The sequence below is a fragment of the Nicotiana tabacum genome, chromosome 4 (genome assembly GCF_000715075.1).
Source record: "Nicotiana tabacum cultivar K326 chromosome 4, ASM71507v2, whole genome shotgun sequence".
NCBI classification, from domain to species: Eukaryota; Viridiplantae; Streptophyta; class Magnoliopsida; order Solanales; family Solanaceae; genus Nicotiana; species Nicotiana tabacum.
Window position 1 is genome coordinate 89,938,502 of NC_134083.1, and position 24,192 is coordinate 89,962,693.

General features: G+C 39.6%; 1 protein-coding gene across 1 annotated transcript; it reads right to left on the reverse strand.

The window, feature by feature from the left end:
* Positions 1-2,957: 2,957 nt before the first annotated feature.
* LOC107789811 (receptor-like protein Cf-9) lies at positions 2,958-6,065 on the reverse strand. The gene has a single exon (XM_016611682.2). It carries the CDS (start codon positions 6,063-6,065, stop codon positions 2,958-2,960), a length of 3,108 nt encoding a protein of 1,035 aa, XP_016467168.1.
* Positions 6,066-24,192: the final 18,127 nt, after the last annotated feature.

The following is a 24,192-nucleotide window of genomic DNA, read 5'->3' on the forward strand; positions in this document are numbered from 1 at the left end:
GATGCTTCGCAGCGGTGATGACCAAGCTTTATTTCCGCCACCACCAACGAAAATTCCTCCGGACCTTGAAGGATTTATGAAATTTGTAAGAGATACCATGTAAATTAATATATAACTTGTATTTTGGTACATCTTGATTAGTTTCTTTTTTTTCTCAATAGTGGTATTAGCACCTTGTTGTGCTCATTCCATAGGGGGAGGAAGACTAAGAAAGATATTGCCATGATTTTTAATGCTATAATAAAAAAATATAACGCATTGATTTGAATATCTCTTTACAATATTTTTGTCTTTTTATATATCTTAAGCTATACATATAGTATAATATAGCTTAAGATATATAAGCTATATTCGATATACATATATCGATATACATATATATATAAGCTTATATATATACTATACTATACTATATATACATCTTAAGATATACTATATATACATAGTATACTAGATATACTAGATATATATATAGTATAGTATAGTAGATATACATGTATATATAGTATATCTTAAGATGTATACTATCGAATATGGCTTATATACTATGTATATATAGTATAGTATAGTATAGTATAGTATAGTATATATATACTATATATACAACTTAAGATATATAATCTATATTCGATATACATATATATATATATATATATATATATATATATATATAAGCTTATATTTATACTATACTATAGTCTATACTATATATACATCTCATAAGATATATAAGCTATATTCGATATACATATATATAAGCTTATATATATACTATACTATACTATATATACATCTTAAGATATACTATATATACATAGTATACTAGATATACTAGATATATATAGTATTAGTATAGTAGATATACATGTATATATAGTATATCTTAAGATGTATATATAGTATATAAATCGATTATAGCTTATATATAGTAAGATGTATATATTATAGTATAGTATAGTATATATAAAAGCTTATATATATATATATATATATATATATATATATGTATATGTATATCGAATATAGCTTATATATCTTAAGTTGTATATATAATATATACTATACTATACTATAATATATATACATCTTACTATATATATTATATATATCTTAAGATGTATATATAGTATATCTTAAGATGTATACTATCGAATATGACTTATATACTATGTATATATAGTATAGTGTGTATATATATATATATCTTAAGATGTATATATAGTATATAAATCGAATATAGCTTATATATCTTAAGATGTATATATAGTATAGTATAGTATATATATATATATATATATATATATATATGTATATCGAGTATATCGAATATACTATGTATATATAGTATAGTGTGTGTGTGTGTATATATATATATATATATATATATATATATATATATATATATATATATATATATATATATATATATATATATATATATCTTAAGATGTATATATATACTATAATATACTATATATATACTATAATATATATACATAGTTTATAAGTCATATTCGATAGTATACATCTTAAGATATACTATATATACATCTTACTATATATATATATAGCTTATATATCTTAAGATGTATATATTCAATATATATACATATCTTAAGATGTATATATAGTAAATCGAATATAGCTTATATATCTTAAGATGTATATATAGTAAATCGAATTATATTATATATATAAGCTGTAACGACCCGGCCGGTCGTTTCGAGAGTTGTAACCCTGTTTTCCCCATTCCTACTTCTTTTGGTGTTATTCAACAATATTATATTATATCGGGTTAGTTGGTTATTTTAAGATGTATATATAGTATATTTTAAGATGTATACTATCGAATATGGCTTATATACAATGTATATATAATATAGTATATATATATTTTAAGATGTATATATAGTATATAAATCGAATATAGTTTATATATCTTTATTACCATTTTTTTTCTCTAACTTCTATTAAAAAAAAATTAAAAATAGAAAGTATTTGTGGGGCCCGCTTAGGCCCGTTTAGGCCCACTTAGGCCCGGGACCGTTAGTTCGTGGTCCCGGTCCCGAGCCGGTTTCAGCAATAAGCCCGCGAAGCCCGGGACCGTTTAGGACAGGACCGCATAGGACCGGCCCATTGAGGACCGGGCCCGCGAAGCCCACTTAGGACCGGGCCCGGCCCACTTGCCACCCTTACTTAGGATTTAATATTTGCAAAATACTTTGATTACAAATCGTTAAATTGGAATTGATTGAACGTTGGTAGGTTTTAAAATTATGAATTTTTAGCATGAAAAAGGGGTAGGCTTACTAAAGGGTTAGTCTTAGCGTCTTTGGTTCCTGAGTCTGGTTAGTGGTTAGTAGAGTTTCACTCTACATAGACAAAAAGAAGATTTCAAGATACATTTTACCAATTTCATAAAAGAAGAGCTCATCTGTTCACCACCTGCCTCCATTTTTCGTTCTTTCCATCTGTTCACCACCTGCCTCCATTTTTCGTTCTTTCCATTTTCTGATTTTCTTCATTCACACCTTGAATGAGATTTTGCTTCAATTGTCGTAATGTCCTCCTTTTCAAACAAATCATATTGCTGGAACACCACCTGTTTGGTAAAATGCCTGAATGAGAAGTTATGTTTTGACAGAAACCAACGGGAGGACGTAACCTGTTAATTTTGGGATGCAGTTTAGGTTTGACACATAATTTAGAGATGGAATGTGAGAAGGAATACAAAAAGTTGCCAATTTCTGCAGCATTGTCCAAAAGAGAACATACTCCTAGAATATTCCTTTTGTTCTTTCTTTTCCTCTCTTTTCATTATTAGCTTACAATGCAAAGAACCCCAATTTATAACCCCAGTAAATATAACACACCTAAGAACAACAGAAGCATTAGCAAAAATTGTCAATGCAGCAATGCATGAAATTTACAAATACTAGAAGCCACTTGTTATTACTTCATCCTCTTCTTTTCCGACGTCTTCTCTTGGCCTCAATTTTCTTAACCATCCTGTATCCTTCTTCGTTGACAATTCTCACAAACCATTTTGGTCTCCCTGTTAAGAAAACGACATATCCCATAAACAATCCAAACACCATTCCACAACCATATCCTATTACCACTGCTCTCCAATCCATAAACCCTGGATCATCTTCTTCTTCATCGGCCTCAAATGAAGGAGGTTGTTGCGGCATCTCATTATCTCCACAATTTCTTGACAAAGGAAATCCACATAATCCAGCATTTCCTGAATACGAGTCATTTTCAAATGTATCAAGCTGTGGACCTCTAGGTATGCGTCCGATCAGATGGTTCTGTGAGAGATTCATGACAGCAAGAAAGTTCATAGTTGCAAGTTGTTGTGGAATCTTCCCTGAGAGTTGGTTTGACGACAGGTCTAACGATTCAAGAACTGATAAATTTCCAAAGGACTGAGGTATTGGACCAATAAGTCTGTTATGTGACAAATTCAAAGCTCGAAGTGACCTAAGATTGCCAATGTATTTTGGTATATCACCTTCAAATTTGTTACTTGAGAAATCAATGGTTGCAAAGATAGAAAGAATCCTCACAATTTCAATCTGCTGCCCTTTTATAGACACTGTCACGGAATCATGGTATAGATCTTCTCCAATATACAATGTAGGAGTTCCCGTTCGATCTGATATCATCATGGCTTTCAGGTTTCTGAAATACCTTTCTGGAAAATTCCCAGTGAAGTCATTATAAGAGAGATCAAGGATTTTCAACTTAGAGAATAAGACTTGCTTTCTTGAAGTGGTAATCGGGCCGTGTAACCTATTGGATCTCAAACTGAGAACATGTAGCCTAGGAAGTGTTCCCAACCATTTTGGAAATGTATCATTCAACAAGTTTTCTCCAAGATCAAGTACCTCCAGCGCTCTGCAATTGGCCAGGGTTTGTGGCAATGTTCCTTCTAGTTTATTATTCCGCAAATTGAGACTTCTCAAAGTACTTTCCCTGCCAAACTTTGTTGGAACTGTCCCATGAAATTGATTATCGTGCAGGTCCAACACTGAGAGACTCCTGCTCATGTTTACCAAACATTTTGGAATTACTCCACTCAAGCTGTTACTGGACAAATCAAGAATCACAAGGGTACTCATCCTGCATAACGGTGAAGGTAACTTCCCGGTGAAGTTATTTTTTGAGACTATGAAGAGGAACATGCAGGGAGGTGGAGCGGGTAGTTCTCTTTGAATCAAGTTCGATCCAAGATCAAGATAAACAAGATTTTCAAAGTCATGAAGTGGGTTAATAGCAGTTAGAAAATTGCTTGAAAGATTCAGATAAAACAATGAGCTTTGCCAATCAGACCACGCCCAATCAGGAATTTTGCCATAGATCTTGTTGTTGGAAAGATCTAATTGACCAATTCTCGTTGCAGCTTGTAAGAAATTTAATTCCCTTATATTGCAGGAAGATGCATACAATCTTCCAATAGAACTCGGCAAGGCCATATGTTTGTGGCTGGAAAACACCGACAGATTGTTAAAAGAAAGACCAAGACGTCTAAGTTGTTTGCAGTTTGAAAACATACCAATGTCTAGACCACCAGAAAAGTTGTTCGTAGAAAGATCTAGTGTTGTCAAGTTCACAAGTTTGGAGAATGATCTTGGGATAGGTCCATGCAGCTTATTGCCACCAACATCAAGAACTTCTAGCAAGTTGTATCCAAATTCCTTAAGTTGACCAGTAAGATGATTGGCTCTCATCTGTAAGAATTTTAAGGAAGGAAGATCAAATATCCAAGATGGTATTTCCCCAGTAAGCAAGTTATCTGATAGGAAGAGCAAAATGAGGTTTGGGAATCCAGTGGCGATAGAAGGAATAGGACCAGCAATTGAACAATTAGAGAGTATTAAACTCTCCAGCTTTGTTAGGTTTGTAACTGAGGATGGAAACAACCCTGTGAACAAGTTATCTGCAAGGGATAAAGATTTGAGCTTGGTGAAGTTACTGAAAATATTTGGAATATCACCACTAAAGTTGTTAGATGAAATATCAAATTCAACTAGTTGCACCAGATTTGAGATTGTTGATGGCAGTGAACCATTGAAGTTGTTCGAGAAGAGGCGCAAATTATTGAGCTTTGTTAGATTCCCTATAGATTGAGGAATGGTTCCAGAGAAGTAGCAACTTGAGAAATCTAGGAAACTTAAAGAGCTGAGATGACCAATAGCATCTGGTACATTCCCGGAAAAGCCTGATGAAGAAAGATCTAACTCCGTTAAAGAGCTGCTACTGTTCCACTTAATCTTTGGCAAATGTCCCGTGAGATCCGAGTTGCTTCCTAAGTTAAGCTTTTGTAGTTTTGGCAAATGAAAATTTTCATCAGGGATTTTCCCAGACAATTCTGTGCTGGGAAGATTCAGAACAGCCAAGGAAGAGGAAAAGTTTGATGGGAGTGCTGAAGAGATGTATGTAAAGGTGAGGTAAAGCTCCCTTAGTTGAGTTAAGTTTTGAAGGATCAATTTGAAAGTGTGAGGTCCAAATCTCAACTCCTCAAGATTTTCGGAAAGATCAAGTGAAATCAAGTTAGATAGATATGATACTTTTGAAGGTACTCTGCCTGAAAAACCAGAATTCGAGAGATTAAGATGTGCCAAACTTGGAAACCAGCCAAATTTGCTTGAAATTTGGGAAGGGGAGAAATCATTGTATGCTAAATTAAGCTTTTGCAGATTAGAAAGCTGGAAGAGGGTGCTGTTGGAATCAATTGTTCCATGAAGTTGGCTGCAACTAAGATCAAGACCGGTTATTTGACCTGTAATTCTATCACATGTTACTCCATCCCAGGTACAACAATCAGTGCTGCTATTCCAAGAAAATGTCTTTGGGTAGGCAATGTGACCATTTGAATCACAATCAGCAGAAGCAGAGTCATCTATGGCCAATTTAAACTTCAATTGTTGCAAAGCCAAGCTCTGGTCTTGGCGGCATAAATGATTTGAAAAAGGAATGTTAGACGAAAAAACAAATGGATAATGTAACACAGAAACAAGAACAAGAAATAAGCATCCCATCTGCAAAAATTGAATCATCTTCAGTCTTCGGATTCAACAAATAATGCAATAAGATTCAATATTACCTCTTTATAGAGTATATTGCATCAGCATCTGCAAGTGGGAGAATGTATGAATAATTCAAACGGGGACAAGAGCAAGATTTTATGCCAGCAAGATAATAATGGAATTAATGATTGCAGTTGTAAAAGTTGACAAAACACCTTTACTTTCTTATCCTTCTAGTCCTACGAAGACATGGATATTAATGGAGTTCGGAACCAAAATGTGGTTCTTTTGGACTCAAAGAACCAAAATGTGTGGAAAAACAATATAGTGAAATATATATAACGCCCTTTTAAGGGCGCTATACCTTAACGGCCGTTTGTCCGTTAAGGTATAGCGCCCTTTTAAAAGACGCTATAGTTGAACCTGAAAAGAGCAGGAAGGTATAGCGCCTTTTATTAAGACGCTTGTCACGACCCAAATTTTCCCTCCGTATAACGACGTGACGGCACCTAGTCTCTACGAATAGGTAAGCCTAACATTCGTGGAATAATAAAATGAAAACAAAATTTTAACACCTAACTGTTCAAAAATACACAGTAAATCCCAAAACCCGGAACATCGTGAATCACAAACTACAGAAGGAAAAATCTAGTGTCTCTATACATCATAGTCTAACAAGGAAAAATACAGAAGATAATGGACATGAGAAAGAGTATAAGGGGACTCCGAGGTCTGCAGACGCGGCAGATATACGTTGAAGTCTCCAAAGCTGTCACGACTCACTGATAGTGCGGCTGATAAGGTGCACCTGGATCTGCACATGAAAAACATGTGCAGAGAGTAGTATGAGTACACCACAATCGGTACCCAGTAAGTGCCAAGTCTAACCTCGGTCGAGTAGTGACGAGGTCAGGTCAGGGCCCTACTGGTAATTATATAAATAAACAATATAGAGTGTATTACCGCAATAAAATAAAGGCTGAAATTTAACAACAATGGAATCATAGAAGGTAACAGCTCAGTACACAGAAACACAACAGGGGATCTTCCGAGATACCGTCTCGTAGTCCCAAACGTAAATGTGCAGGGAAATCTCCCTGAATACCGTTCCGTAGTCCCAAAGTAAATGTATAGGGGAATCTCCCGGAATACCATTCCGTAGTCCCAAAATAAATGTGCAGGGAAATCTACCGGAATACCGTTCCGTAGTCCCAAAATAAATGTGCAGGGAAATCTCCCGAAATAACGTTCTGTAGTCCCAAAGTAAATATGCAGGGGAATCTCCCGGAATACCATTCCGTAGTCCCAAAGTAAATATGCAGGGGAATCTCCCGTAATACCGTTCTGTAGTCCCAAAGTAAATGTGCAACGCGAGTGATAGAAAGACAACTACATCACGAAATTCTTACAATTTAGACTAAGTACCAGTCAGGGAATAAGCAGGAAATTCACTAAGCATGCTGCACATAATTCACATAAACACTTAAGACACGTAGACATGCTGTATTAGACTAAACATGATAGCTACACATATTGGAATAACTCAATTAAGAATGAAAATAGATTAGTATTTATTAAAATTATATAACTCAAAATAACAGGAAAACATGTTTCTGCTCGGCAAGAAAATCGGATTTTTCCACAACTAGCTCGTGTACGTACTCGTCATCTCACGTACACGGCGCTCACATAGCATAATAGTTCTTAAGGGAATTTTTTCCACGCAAAGTTAGGCAAGCCACTTACCTTGAACCAAGCTCAATCAATCGGTCACAATGCCTTTTCTACGAATATCCGGCTCTGAATGACCCCAAATCTAGCGAAAAGCAATTACATATCATAAATACAACAATAATAGACTCATCTAATTAACGAAATCAATATTTTAACGAAAATTTCAAAATTAACTCAAAATCGTCCGTGGGCCCCATATATCAGAACCCGATAAAAGTTACAGAATATGAACACCCATCCAACTACGAGTCCAACCATACAAATTTCACCAAAATCTGACATCAACTCGAGCCTCAAATCTTCAATTAAAATCTATGAAAATTTTTACCATTTTCAACCAAATCTTTACCCATTTGAACCTAACAATCTTTCCATGACCTTATTGGTATGTATACATAATACTCTTATACCCAAGAATCATACTATAAATCACCCGTCTTTATTCCAAACCCGAAATTGAAGAATTGAGGAAAGAAATTCTTACCTCTTTGAAGCCCTAGCAAAATCCTTGTGAAATCTTCAAACCTTGAATAAGAAGTTGATGGATAAATGACTAAGTCTTCACTTTCTCTCTCTAAAATACTCTCACCTCTCTCTAAAATATCAGATGAAACCCTTCAAAATGACCCCCAATAGTGTTTTATAAGAATAGGGTCGGGTTTATAAAATCAGAAAAATAAAGCTCTGGGACAGGTTCTGCGGTCGCATATGCGACCGCATAATGATTATGCGGACCGTATATCGGTCGCATAATCGGTGTCCAAAAATAGCAAACATCTGTCTGTGTATGCGGTCACTATGCGGCCCGCATACCTGTTCTGCGGTCGCATAGTCGACCGCTGATTTCATCCAAATTGGCCCTCTTCTGCATCACTTCTGCGGCCATTATGCGGTCCGCAGAGTGATTATGCGGTCGCATAATGGACCGCAGAAATGCGTTTTTCTGCCAAGAATTTTCCTTTACTTCCCGGTGCATTGTTCAACCCAAAAAGTCCGAGCCGCGAGAAATTTCTACAACCTTTGTACTATTTGATCTACCTCGACGCCACAAAAACTTAATTTCCTTAGCAAAACCTTTCGGGTTACTACACATACATCAACATCTGGTCAACCTTTTTAACTGAATTTCGAAACCTTGGAACTTGGTATTCCAAATCATTCAAAAATCTCACCGGACCCGAACCAATACCCCCGGTAAGTCACATAACAAATATAAAGCATAAATTGAGCAGTAAATAGGGAAACGAGGTTATAATACTCAAAACGACGGGTCGGGTCGTTACATTCTCCCCCTCTTAAACAAACGTTTGTCCTCGAACGGGTTTAGAATAATACCTGGAGTCTCAAATAAGTGTGGGTATTTACTCCGCATTTCCTGCTCAATCTCCTAAGTAGCTTCTCCGACTGGCTGGCCTCTCCACTGCACCTTCACTGATGCTATATTCTTTGACCTCAGCTTTCAAACCTACCGGTCGAAAATAGCCACTGGCTCCACATCATAAGTCAAATTACCGTCCAGCTGTACTGTACTGAAATCCAAAATGTGAGACGGATCCCCGACATACTTTCGGAGCATGGATACATGGAACACTGGATGAACATCTGATAGACTAGGTGGCAAAGCAAGTTCATAAGCCACCTCCCCAATTTTCTTAAGTATCTCAAAAGGCCCAATATACCGAGGGCTCAACTTGCCCTTCCTCTCGAACCTCATAACGCCCTTCATAGGCGAAACTCGGAGCAAGACTCGCTCTCTAATCATGAATTCCACCTCGCGAACCTTACGATCCGCATATTTGTTCTGTCTAGACTGCGTTGTGCGAAGTCTATCCTGAATTACCTTCACCTTTGCCAAGGCATCCTGAACCAAGTCCGTACCCAATAATTTGGCCTCGCCGGGCTCAAACCAACCCACTGGGGACCGACACCGCCTACCGTACAGAGCCTCATACGGTGCTATCTGAATGCTGGACTGATAACTGTTGTTGTAAGCAAACTCTGCAAGTGGTAAGAGCTGGTCCCAAGAACCCCCAAAATCTATCATACACGCACGGAGCATATCCTCTAATATCTGAATAGTGCGCTCGGACTGCCCGTCCGTCTGAGGGTGAAATGTTGTGCTCAACTCAACCCTAGTACCCAATTCATGTTGTACAGCTCTCCAGAACCGTGATGTAAACTATGTACCCCGGTCAGAGATAATAGATACCGGTACACCATGAAGCCTGACGATCTCACGGATGTAGATTCGAGCTAGCTGCTCGGAAGAATAGGTAGTTATCACAGGAATGAAATGAGCCGACTTGGTCAGCCTATCCACAATTACCCAAACTGCATCAAACCTCCGCTGAGTCCGTGGGAGTCCAACAACGAAATCCATAGTGATCCGCTCCCATTTTCACTCCGGAATCTCTAACTTCTGAAGCAATCCACCTGGTCGCTGATGCTCATATTTTACCTGCTGGCAATTAAGACATCGAGCCACATACTCTATTATGTTCTTCTTCATTCTCCTCCACCAGTAATGTTGTTTCAAGTCCTGATACATCTTTGCGGCACCCGGATGAATAGAGTACCGCGAACTGTGAGCCTCCTATAGAATCAACTCACGCAAACCATCTACATTGGGCACACATAGCCTGCCCTGCATCCTCAATGCATTATCATCTCCAATAGTGACCTCCTTAGCATCACCGTGCTGGACCGTATCCTTAAGGACAAGCAGATGGGGGTCATCATACTGATGCTCCCTGATACGATCATAAAGAGAAGACCGAGAGATCATATAAGCCAATACTCGACTCGGCTCAGAAATATCCAATCTCACAAACGGGCTTGCTAAGGCCTGAACATCCAACGCCAATGGCCTCTCTACTGCTGGTAGATATACTAAACTCCCCAAACTCTCTGCCCGACGACTCAAAGCATCGGCCACCACATTGGCCTTCCCAGGGTGGTATAAAATAGTGATATCATAATCCTTAAGTAGCTCCAACCACCTCCGCTGACGTAAGTAAAGATCTTTCTTCTTAAACAGATGTTGCAAACTCCGATGATCGGTGTAAATCTCACAAGGAACACCGTACAAATAATGTCACCATATCTTTAAGGCATGAACAATAGCTGCTAACTCAAGGTCATGGACAGGATAGTTCTTTTCGTGTACCTTCAACTGTCTGGACGTGTAGGCAATCACCCTACCGTCCTGCATCAACACCGCGCCGAGACCAATCCGCAATGCATCACAATATACAGTATAAGACCCCGAACCTGTAGGTAATACCAATACTGGGGCTGTAGTCAAAGCTGTCTTGAGCTTCTGAAACCTCTCCTCGCATTCCTCTGTCCACCTGAACGGAGCACCCTTCTGGGTCAGCCTAGTCATAGGTGTTTCAATAGATGAGAATCCCTCTACAAAGCGAAGGTAATACCCCTCCAAACCAAGAAAACTCCGGATCTCCGTAGCTGAGGAAGGCCTAGGCCGACTCTGCACTGCTTAAATCTTCTTCAGATCCACCTGGATCCCCTCACTCGATACTATATGACCCAAGAATGCCACTGAGTCTAGCCAAAACTCACACTTTGAAAATTTTGCATATAACTTCTTTTCTCTCAAGGTATGAAGTACAGTCCTCAGGTGCTGCTCATGATCCTCCCGACTCCGGGAGTATACCAGAATGTCGTCAATAAACACAATGACAAACGAGTCAAGATAAGGTCGGAACACAATGTGCATCAAGTGCATAAAAGCTATTGGGGCATTGGTCAACCCAAAAGACATAACAAGAAAATCATAGTGACCATATCTGGTCCTGAAAGCAGTCTTCGGGATATCCGGCTCCCGAATCTTTAACTGATGATAACCTGAACGTAAGTCAATCTTGGAAAACACTCTGGCACCCTGTAACTGATCAAATAAGCCATCAATACGAGGCAATGGATACTTGTTTTTCACTGTGACTTTGTTCAACTGGCGGTAATCAATACACATCCGTATAGAACCATCCTTCTTCTTCACAAATAAGACAGGGGCACCCCAAGGTGACACACTGGGCCGAATGAAGCCTTTATCAAGCAATTCTTGTAATTGCTCTTTCAACTTCTTCAATTCAGGAGGAGCCATACGATATGGAAGAATAGATATGGGCTGAGTGCCCGGCAACAAATCAATGCCAAAATCAATATCTCTGTCGGGCGGCATGCCCGGAAGATCAGCTGGAAACACATCTGGAAAGTCCCTCACTACTGGAACTGACTCAACTATAGGGGTATCAATACTGACATCTCTCACATAAGCTAGATACGCGTCACACCCCTTCTCAACCATTCGTTGAGCTTTAAGAAAAGAAATAACTCTGCTGGGAGTATACTCTAAGGTACATCGCTACTCTAATCGCGGTAAATCTGACATAGCCAGCGTCATGATTTTAGCGTGACAATCAAGAATAGCATAATGGGGCGACAACTAGTCCATGCCCAAAATAATATTAAAGTCTACCATGCTGAGTAATAATAAATCGGCGTTGGTCTCAAAACCACTAAGAGCAATCAAACACGACCGATACACGCGGTCCACAATAAGAGAATCTCCCACAGGAGTAGATACATAAATAGGGAAACTCAAAGAATCCCTAAATACGCCCAAATACGGGGCAAAATAAGAGGACACATAAGAATATGTAGAGCCTAGGTCAAATAATACCGACGCATCTCTATGACAGACCGAAACAATACCTGTAATGACAGAATCAAAAGCAACTACCTCTGTACGAGCAGGAAGTGTATAATATCTGGCCTGGCCTCCCCCTCTAGGGCGACCTCTACCTCCCCGACCTCTACCTCGAGCTGGTTGAGCAAGTGGGCTGGCAGCTGGTGCTGTAATCATAGCCTGAGGACCCGGTGGAGCACGTTGTGGCTGAATAGTCTATGGAGGTGCACCCCTCTTAATCCTGGGGAAATCCCTCACCATGTGGCGAGTGTCGCCATACTCAAAACAAGCTTTGGGAGGGCGTGGCTGCTGTGACTGGCTCGGGCCAGGTCTGCTAGACTGGCCGCTAGGAACACCCCGTGCAGGAGGCACACTAGATACTGGCGGTGCATAATAAGGCTCCTGGGGTCTAGAAGGAGCTGGAACACCGCTGGAGGCTGGAAGGGCTGAATGAACGGGGCGGCTCACATAACCCCTACCATGGCGAGCTGCTGGGGCACGAGCTCCCGAATAATAACCAGCCTCTCGAGACCTTTTGGCCTCCCTGTCCTCTCTATCCCGGGCAAACATGCCCTCGAATCTCCTGGCAATACCCACAACATGCTGATAAGAAATATCCATCTCCATTTTCCTGGCCATACTACTCCAGATGCTAGGATGCAGACCCTCAATAAACTGTCGAACCCTCTCTCGAACTGTGGCAACTAAGGCCGGTGCATGTCTGGCCAAATCACTGAAGCGAACTGCATACTCTGACACAGTCATAGCCCCCTGGCGCAGCTGCTCAAACTCCATGCGCCATGAGTCCCTGAGGCTCTGAGGGACATACTCTCTCAAAAACATGTCCGAGAACTGAGTCCATGTAAGTGAAGCTTCCTCAACTGGACTACTCAATTCATAAGCACGCCACCACTGATAGGCTGCTCCTCTAAGCTGGAATATGGTAAAAGAAACCCAGCTCGTCTCCGCTATACCCATAGTACGGAGAATACGATGACACTCCTCCAGGAAATCCTGAGCATCATCTGTAGCCAATCCGTTGAAGGTAGGTGGGTGGTACTTCTTGTACCTCTCAAGTCTGAGCTGTTCCGCCTCAGAAGATGTTGCCCTAACCTCGGGCTGAGCTGGAGCTACCTGCTGCATTGGTACAATCTCTGGAACCTAGTCGATCTGAGCCCACTGCTCTGGAGTACCGGCGACGAGAGTCTGTGCTCCTCCCCCGGCCTGAGATATGGCAGGATCAAGTGGAATCAATCCAGCCTGAGCTAAGGTGCTGAACATGCTCAGAAACTGGGCTAGAGTCTGCTGGAGGGCTGGTGCAGGAATAGGTATCTCTGGTGTCTGCCCTCCAGCTTCAGCTACTGGGGGCTCCTCTGTAACAGCTCGTGCGGGTGCTCTGGCTGCACCACATGGATGTCCTCAGCCTCTACCCCGGCCCCGGCCTCTCGTGGCTCTAGCAGGGGCACGGGTGCCTGGTCATCAGATCCGCTTGTACGTGTCCTCACCATTTGTGAGAGAATAGAATTCAGAAGTTAAGAATCTTTGAAGTCAACAATTTTCGCACGACAAAGAATCAAAGTAGTGAAATTTTCCTAACAGTTTCATAGCCTCCCGAAAATAAGTACAGACGTCACCGTACCGATCTGCGAGACTCTACTAAATCGGTTTGTGACTCACAACATCTATGAACCTAGAGCTTTGATACCAACTTGTCACGACCCAAATTTCCCCTCCGTATAACTCCATGACGGCACCTAGTCTCTACGACTAGGTAAGCCTAACATTCGCGGAATAATAAAATAAAAATAAAATTTTAACACCTAACTGTTCAAAAATACACAGCAAATCCCAAAACCCGGAACATCGTGAATCACAAACTACAGAAGGAAAAATCTAGTGTCTCTATACATCAGAGTCTAACAAGGAAAAATACAGAAGATAATGGACATGAGAAAGAGTAGAAGGGGACTCTGAGGTCTGCGGACGCGACAGATATATGTTGAAGTCTCCAAAGCTGTCCCAGCTCACTGATAGTGCGGCTAATAAGGTGCACCTGGATCTGCACACGAAAAACATGTGCAGAAAGTAGCATGAGTACACCACAATCGGTACCCAGTAAGTGCCAAGCCTAATCTCGGTCGAGTAGTGACGAGGTTAGGTCAGGGCCCTACTGGTAATTATATAAATAAACAATATAGAGTGTAATACCGCAATAAAATAAAGGCTGGAATTTAACAACAATAGAATCGTAGAAGGTAACAGCTCAGTACACAGAAACACAACAGGGGATCTCCCGAGATACCGTCTCGTAGTCCCAAACGTAAATGTGCAGGGAAATCTCCCGGAATACCGTTCCGTAGTACTAAAATAAATGTGCAGGGGAATCTCCCGAAATATCATTCCGTAGTTCCAAAGTAAATATGCAGGAGAATCTCCCGGAATACCGTTCCGTAGTCCCAAAGTAAATGTGCAGGGGAATCTCCCGGAATACCGTTCCGTATTCCCAAAGTAAATATGCAGGGGAATCTCCAGGAATACCGTTCCGTAGTCCCAAAGTAAATATGCAGGGGAATCTTTCGGAATACCGTTCTGTAGTCCCAAAGTAAATGTGCAACGCGAGTGATAGAAAGACAACTACATCACGAAATGCTTACAATTTAGACTAAGTACCAGTCAGGGAAGAAACAGAAAATTCAGTAAGGATGTTGCACATAATTCACATAAACAATTAAGACACGTAGACATGTTGTATTAGACTAAACATGATAGCTACACATATTGGAATAACTCAATTAAGAATAAAAATAGATTAGTATTCATTAAAATTGTATAACTCAAAATAACAGGAAAACATGTTTCTGCTCGGCAAGAAAATCGGGTTTTTCCATAACTAGCACGTGTACGTACTCGTCACCTCACATACACGGCGCTCACATAGCATAATAATTCCAAATCTTAAGGGGATTTCCCCCACGCAAAGTTAGGCAAGCCACTTACCTCGAACCAAGCTCAATCAATCGGTCACAATGCCTTTCCCATGAATATCCGGCTCCGAATGGCCCAAATCTAGCCAAAAGTAATTACATATCATAAATACAACAATAATAGACTCATCTAATTAACGAAATCAATATTTTAACAAAAATTCCAAAATTAACTCAAAATCACCCGTGGGTACCACATCTCGAAACCCGACAAAATTTACAGAATATGAACGCCCATCCAACTACGAGTCCAACCATATAAATTTTACCAAAATCCGACATCAACTCGAGCCTCAAATCATCAATTAAAGTCTATGAAGATTTTTACCATTTTCAACCCAATCTTTACCTATTTGAACCTAACAATCTTTCCATGACCTTATTGGTATGTATACATAATACTCTTACACCCTAGAATCATACTATAAATCACCCATCTTTACTCCAAACCCAAAATTGAAGAATTGAGGAAAGAAATTCTTACCTCTTTGAAGCCCTAGCAAGATCCTTGTGAAATCTTCAAACCTTGAACAAGAAATTGATGGATAAATGACTAAGTCTTCACTTTCTTTCTCTAAAATTCTCTCACCTCTCTCTAAAATATCAGATGAAACCCTTCAAAATGACCCCCAATAGTGTTTTATAAGAATAGGGTCATGTTTATAAAATCAGAAAAATAAAGCTCCGGGACAGGTTCTGCGGTCGCATATGCGACCGCATAATGGTTATGCGGACCGCATATCGGTCGCATAATCGGTGTCCAAAACTAGCAAACATCTGTCTGTGTATACGGTCACTATGCGGCCCGCATACCTGTGCTGCGATCGCATAGTGACCGCAGAACAGTTATGCAGTCGCATAGTCGACCGCAAATTTCATCCAACCTGGCCCTCTTCTGCCTCACTTCTGCGGCCATTATGCGGTCCGCAGAGTGATTATGCGGTCGCATAATGGACCGCAGAAACGCATTTTTCTGTCAAAAATTTTTCTTTACTTCCCGGTGCATTGTTCAACCCAAAAAGTTCGAGCCGCGGCGAGCTTGCGAGCCGCGAGAAATTTCTACAACCTTTGTACTATTTGATCTACCTCGACGCCACAAAAATTTAATTTTCTTAGCAAAACTTTTCGGGTTACTATACATACGTCAACATCTGGTCAACCTTTTCAACTGAATTTCGAAACCTTGGAACTTGGTGTTCCAAATCATTCAAAAATCTCACCGGACCCGAACCAATTACCCCTGGCAAGTCATATAACAAATGTAACGCATAAATTGAGCAGTAAATGGGGAAAAGAGATTATAATACTCAAAACGATGGGTCAGGTCATTACAACGCTATAGTATATCGTCTTAATAAAAGGCGCTATACCCACATAAAAATCCGTCTCCTTCCCTTCCCCACCAAACTAGAAACTCCCCTCCCCCCTAAAACAAAACAAAAAAACAGTTGCCCCCCCCCCATTGTCAACGAAAAAAAGCTCGAGTGGAGCCCACCAGTCCCATAAAAAGTATAGATTCTCGGTCCCACATCCTAGCTAAGGCATTATCTCGTAGTGGGTTGTTTATTTCGGCTCCAAATCACCAAATCTTCAACTTTCCAAAAATCTTAAATCAAGGTATTTCAGCTTAGTTTTTGTTAAAACTCGTATTAAAAATGCATATTAGTTGTTTTTAATGTGCTCTATGTTATTTTGTGATTGTTTTGCGATTTAACTAATTTGTTATTTTTTATCCGGACTATAGTATTAGTGTGCTAAAAAAATTAGTAAAATAGAGAAATTGTTATTAGTTGTTAAAAAAACTATTAATTAGTTACTCTTTACTGTGGTATATGTATTTTCGTAATTATTTTTTTATTAAATTAATTTGTTGTTGTTATCAGCTTTAAATTATTTATTTGCCAAAAGACTAATAAAATAGATAAATTGCTAGTTTAGTTCCCTATAGTGGTATCTTATGGCCTAATGTAGTGCTCGTATTTATAATGTAGTGCCCTTTAGCGTAGTATCCTTGTAATTATTAAAATTAATCATTTAAGTATCTTTTATACCCAAAAATACGTCAAAAAAGTTGATAGTTCAAACACAAACTTTGTCCAATTTTAGTCAATGATCGTAAGAAAATAACACGAGAAAACAACAATATTTCCCGGACTAAGTATTGTTATATGAATATTTAATAATTAAATATTGTATAGTTATGAAAATTAATTATTTAATTTTATTATAGTCAAAAATAAGTGAGTCATAAACAAAAATATATAATAATAAAACTAACATATAAAATAATAAAACTAACATATAAATTAATAAAACTAACATATACAATATTAAACTAACATATAAATAATAAACTAACATTTAAAATAACAGACCTATTGAGTGATAAATCGGAAAAAAAATTTCATCATGAACAAAAGAATTCAGGATACCGTTGATGTGTCTCGATATTGTTGAGCATCATGCCACCTAGCGAGTACTTTGCCAGTTTGGTCGCCCGCAGCTTGTACCGCCACCGCCCGCTAGGCATATGACACATTACCAACAGGATGGTCGTTCCATGGTTGACCAAACATATGTGGCATGGCTAGAGGCGTAGATCGATATTTGGGACCAGCGGCATAACCTGATTCCGCCACCCCCTCCACCTAACCGTACGGATGGTGAGCATTAGTATATGGGCTGGTACCACAGCGTTACCCGACTTTTCGTCAAAAATCTCGTTTATCGCGCTGGCGGTCGATACGTTCCATACGCCGGGAGGCACGAGGCACTGGTATGCTATTTGGTATACTTACTTATAATGTTAACGTTCCGTACTTATAAATTAGCGTTCCGTAATTTATATTATACATGTTGTGCAGGCTATTGGCCTACATCTGTTCCACTAGTTGGGACTGCAGATGCAGCAGCATACGGCGAGGGAGCAATCGCTTTGCACGAGTATGGCCGGCAGGTTACCGATATGGATTCCTTGACATTAAGGCGAGCCCGAGATGATGAGCGATTAGGATACGAGGCTGAGTATGTGGCGCCAGAGCAGTACCATCGTGGGCCACTAGTAGAGCCGGAACGTTGTCGACGTGGCAGGCGTGCCCAGAGAGGTAGGGATGTGCCACGAGGTCGTGAGGGTCGGCGAAGAGGTGGTCCCCAGCAAGGGGCCGTTGAGGCACCTGTTGAGGATGTTGGAGTTGATCAGCCGGATGACCACCATGAGCCAGACCATGCTCCTAGAGATATGCCATCATTCAACCTTCAGCTTACTCCAGGGACTTCGTAGGTGATCCCGTCAGCTCCATTATTGATCGCGGGCACGGCCATTACACGACAGGAGTGGGATCAGTATTTTCCTGACCCATCGACCGTCGCTGATGATCGTCCGACACGAGATATGGATAGTGGGCACCGGCTGAATTATGGTTCATCATCGAGGGATGCTGAGGATCTTTCACAGGCGCATGTTTGTTTGTATTACTATTATTTATATTTGTTTTTATCTCATTAATTAGTCATAAATATCTAAATATTTTTTTAAGGCTTCATCCTCGCCCGTCACGGAGGCCACCTTGTGCGATACTGACATGGCTGTGACGGATGATTATATTCAGGAGTCTGACGAGACCATGGTAAGACAATTTAAATTTATATGACTTAACACGTACATTACTAATATATATTTCATATACTAAAATATCTTATTATTCTGTAGGTTACTGCTGGACCGACGGCCCCTTCTACCGAGCCTGCCAGCCCTACTGATGATCATGCTGCAGTGCATCCTCCGATAAAGAGGCGACGTGATAAGGATGATCCTGATAGTGTAGCCGGGCAGGATAGGATGCGCCTCAGGCCAACGGCTGCTTTAAAGCATACAGAATGTAGGACACATTGATTTTTTATTTTTATTTTATGTACATATGACATTCAGTAAATAATAGCAACAATTTTTATTGTTTATATTATATGAGCATTATGTTTTTATTTCTCCGGTTCTTCGTTATTTTAATACTACAACAAAAACACAAACATAGCAACTTAACATAATTTAAATTTAGTACAACTAATGAAAATACATGACACGAAAAACATAAAGATAAAATACTACACTCAACACATACATGTGTTTGTTTAGTCACTACCGCCTATTATTCTATGCCCCAACCACTTAAATTTCTCTTCCAGCCTATTTTTTTCTTCTTTTGCCTCTTTTAGTTTCTCCTGCACTGCCGTAATTTCTCGTTGCATTTAAGAGATCTAGCGTTTGTATTCACCGTTCATATTCCAAACATACTGCAAATATGATTTGTAGTATTCCTGGTTAATGGGTTCATCATACCATTCCTCAAACATACATTGATTTCCGTCATTGCGTCCAAACAATTGTTGACATATCCAGTATCTGTGCCCAACATTACCATCTGACCAACATGCCTTCAAAATTGCACGTTTGCCACAATAGCACCTTGGTTGGTCATTGCGTCCAGACATTTGTTAATGCAAGAAAAATAAAAACTTTATGGAAAGTTTTGCTATTTGTTTTGGTTAAGCGCAGATAATAACTAAAATATGCTAGTTATTTATAGGCAAGACAACACACATAACATAGTATTTCACCGCGCTATGCTTCACGTGTTAAATATTCTTTCAGGTACAATACAACTTTTTCAGAAGATAGCTTTTGCAGGCGAGCAGCTTTCCTGGTCAACAAGACAATTGTATTTTTTTTAAAATGGGTTTATGTTAGATTGTTGTACTGAAGTATTAATGTTAAATATCAATAAGATTTAACAGCAATGGAAATATAATTTTATTTCATACATTCTGTAAGATAAACAAGTACATACACTTATTACAACCACATTACTGAAATAAAACACTACGTGTATCCTTGATAGTTGGGCACATTAGATGAACTTCCACCAGGAGCTGGATTACCATCGCCATCCAAACCAGCTGAAGGACATTTATGATAGTCGTGTCCTGTTTGCGAGCATATGCCACATTTGCACGCATAAACGGTATCACCAACATCCATTTGGTTCCGTATACACGTTCTTTTTTTCACTTGTCATTGACGTACATAGTCCTTGTTACACACCATTTTAAATTATTCTGGCGGCCAATAAAGCTCAACACCCACTGGCTGTAACTGCCCACTATAGGTGTTTAAGTATGCAACAACCCTATATTCTTTATCAACGTAGTTGGTTGCCCCTAAACCTGTATGTTGAAAGCACTTGATGGCATGTGAGCACGGAATGTGGTAGATGGACAATTTCCCACAAGAGCATAACCTTCTGGCTTCATTTACGGTGTGTGTATTATTCCCCTGGTTTTGATGGATAGCGGTGTGAACTTCAAAAATATTTCGCTTGTTGCAATACTGTAAATATGAATGCCAATGTGCTTGCCGTCTGTTTTTCTCAAATCTTTTCATTGGTATTGGCATACATTCAACACCTCTTTCCATCAATAACGATGCACCTCTAGCCCTTTCAACAAACCTCATTGCCATCTGTTTGAATGACATTTGCACCATGGCAGTGACAGGCAATCCACGTGCAGACTTCAATAACCCGTTGAAAGACTCGGATACATTTGAAGTCAGAATTTCCCATCTTCTACCACCATCCGCATGCAAAGTCTACTTGTCAAGCTCATGTCGCATCAACCAACGATAGGCTCCCTCGTCTTCCTGCTTGATAGATTCCATGCGCCTCCTGTGTTTTCACTCTTGGTGATCTGTTGCAGCCATCCATATTAAATCATGCAAATCCTTGTTGGGATATGCCTTCTGGAAATTGGCCTTCATGTGCCTGACACAGTAACGGTGGTAGGCATACAGTTCCTGCCATGCACACAAATTCTGTACAGAACTTAAAATACCACTATGCCGATCAGATATTAGACAAATACCTGAACATTGTTTGATAACGTGCTCTTTCAAGTGGTTCAAAAATAGTGTCCATGTCTCTTGGCTTTCATTGGCACAAATAACAAAAGCTAAGGGAAATATACTTCCATTAGCATCTACTGCAACGGCGATAACAACTTAATATCATACTTTCCATAGACATGAGTGTCGTCTATAGATATTACCGGCCGCAATGCAGAAACCCATCAATTGCTGGTTTAAATACCCAGAACACATATTTGAATATATGTTCTGGTATTTACGGACTCCGCTCAAGCTTCCATTCAACAACAGTCCCGGGGTTAAAGTGTTGCAATGCAGCCATGTACCTGGGTAGAGATGCAAAGGACTTATCCCAGTTACCATAAACAATTTCAAACGCATGTTTGCGCCCGAGAAATGCCTTTCTTTTGGTAATGGTTCACCCATATTCCTGGTGGACGGATGTTATACACTCTTTGATCTTGTACCTTATGGACGCTTCAATGTGTGCAATCAAGACAAGAGAAATCAAGTCAGTATTCAAGTTAAAATGATCCCTACTGAATGTGTTTATTTCACAATTGTGGGTGCCAATGTATTTATCCACAACCCACATATTTGTTTTCTTCTTCCTCGCACGCAACATCCAATTATAACCTGTAAACCATCTATGGCAGACTATCTTGTATACTATGTGAAGACGACTCCGAAATGGAGTTCCATCGGTTCCATTAGCTCTGTTGGGTGATTTTGGACTTAGGAGCGTGTCCGGACTGTAAATCCGAGGTCTGTAGCTGATTTAGGCTTGAAATGGCGAAAGTCGAATTTTTGGAGATTTGGACCGGAAGTGGACTTTTTGATATCGGGGTCGAAATGTGATTCCGAGAGTTGGAACAGCTCCGTTATGTTATTTGGGACTTTTCTGCAAAATTTGACATCATTCCGGGTTGATTTGATAGGTTTCGGCACAAGTTTTAGAAGTTGAAAGATTTGAATTTATAAGTTCGATTCATGGTGCGATGCGTAGTTTCATCGTTAGTTGATGTGATTTGAGGGCTCGACTAAGTTCGTATGGTGTTTTAGGATTGGTTGGTATGTTTGGTTGAGGTCCCGGAGGCCTCGGGTGAGTTTCGGGTACTTAACGGACTAAAAGTTTGATTTGTGTTACTGCTAAGTCTTCAGGCTTCTGGTATTTTCGCACCTGCGAAGAAGAGACCGCAGGTGCGAGAGCGCACATGCGGAGAGGCAAACGCAGAAGCGGAAAGATGGAGGAGCGCCAGGGGTCACAGGTGTGAGGAAAATTCAGCATCTGCGATGCCCGCAGATGCGGATTTTGGCGCGCAGAAGCGAGAGGAAGAGCAGGTGCGGCTTGGACGTGCGCAGATGCGGCTATTTATGCGCAGGTGCGGTCACGCCTGGGCAGAAAAGAGAAATCCGAGGGTTTGGTTTCATTCTTCATTTTTGGACTTGACAACTCGGAATTTGGCAATGTTTCGAGGGTTTTTCAGAGGAAACTTTGGGGTAATGATTCCTAACTCGTTTTTGGTTGTATTCCATTAATCTATAGTTGTTTTCTCCATTTAGTTTCGGATTTTTGGGGTTGAAATTGGGAAAAATTGGAAGAACTTCTTCTATGAAGATTTCGAGTTTTGAAAGGGGATTTGTGGTCGGATTTGAGTAATTCTTATATGGTTGGACTCGTGAGTGAATGGGTGTTCATATTTTATGATTTTTACCCGATTCCGAGACGTGGGCCCGGGTCGACTTTTTAGGAAAAATTTTAGAATTTTTATTAAATATTGATTTCATTGATTAGATAAGTCTATTATTGTTGTATTCATATTATGCAATTGTGTTTGGCTAGATTTGGGCCATTCGGAGTCGGATAATTGAGGAAAGGGCATTCTTACGGACTGTTTGAGCTTGGTTCGAGGTAAGTATCTGGCCTAACCTTGTGGAGGGGATTTTTCCCTTAGGATTTGAGTCTTCTATATTGATTGTAGTCCATGCAAACGAGGTGACGAGTGCGTGCTCGGACTTATTTATGAAAAGTTGGACTTTTAGGATTCTTAGGTCCTTATATTCACTAAGTATGAAGTTTTTCTTGATATGATTAAGTTCCTATTTACTAGTTTCACCTCTACATGCTTTAATTAGAATTAATTGCTTTTAGGATTCACTCTTATTGCCTATTGTATTCTTATTTGACTTAACTGAAGATTTTACCTCCTCTATTGTCATGCTATCTTTTCATAACTTCTTATCTTTATTTGAAATTATTATTATATCATCTTATAATTTATTCAGTCTTAATTGAGGTTATGATTATCTTTCCGCTGCTTATCCTTAATTAAATTGTTGAAAATCCTTAGTAATTTCTCAACCTTAAAAGAAGTTTTAGATATCCTATGTCTTAGTTGACTTGTTTTATTTTGAATTATTTAACTCGTGTTAGTTTCCCTGTTGTTGAAATGTATATTGTGGGATCGTTGATACATATTAGTTTCCCTTTGTTGAGTTGTTCTCTTTACGCCTAGCATTATTTACTGTGGTTATTCTTTGTGATTTGGTCCCACATTTTCCTGTGATTTTAAAAGTTCTTGAGTTGATTTACTTGTCGTACTTTGTATAATTGCCATTGTTGTTGTTGTACTTGTTGTGGTAAAGCACGAGGTTTCTGCCGTGCGGTTGTTATTATTGTGATGCACGAGGTTTCTGCCGTGCGGTTGTTGTTATGGGATTGCACGAGGTTTCTGCCGTGCTATTGTTACTATTGATATTTGCACGTGTGTGTGTATATATATATATATATATATATATATATATATATATATA

What these genes read in the sequence shown, in the direction of transcription:
- LOC107789811 (XM_016611682.2), bottom strand. Translation starts at nt 6,065, where the DNA reads ATGATTCAATTTTTGCAGATGGGATGCTTATTTCTTGTTCTTGTTTCT.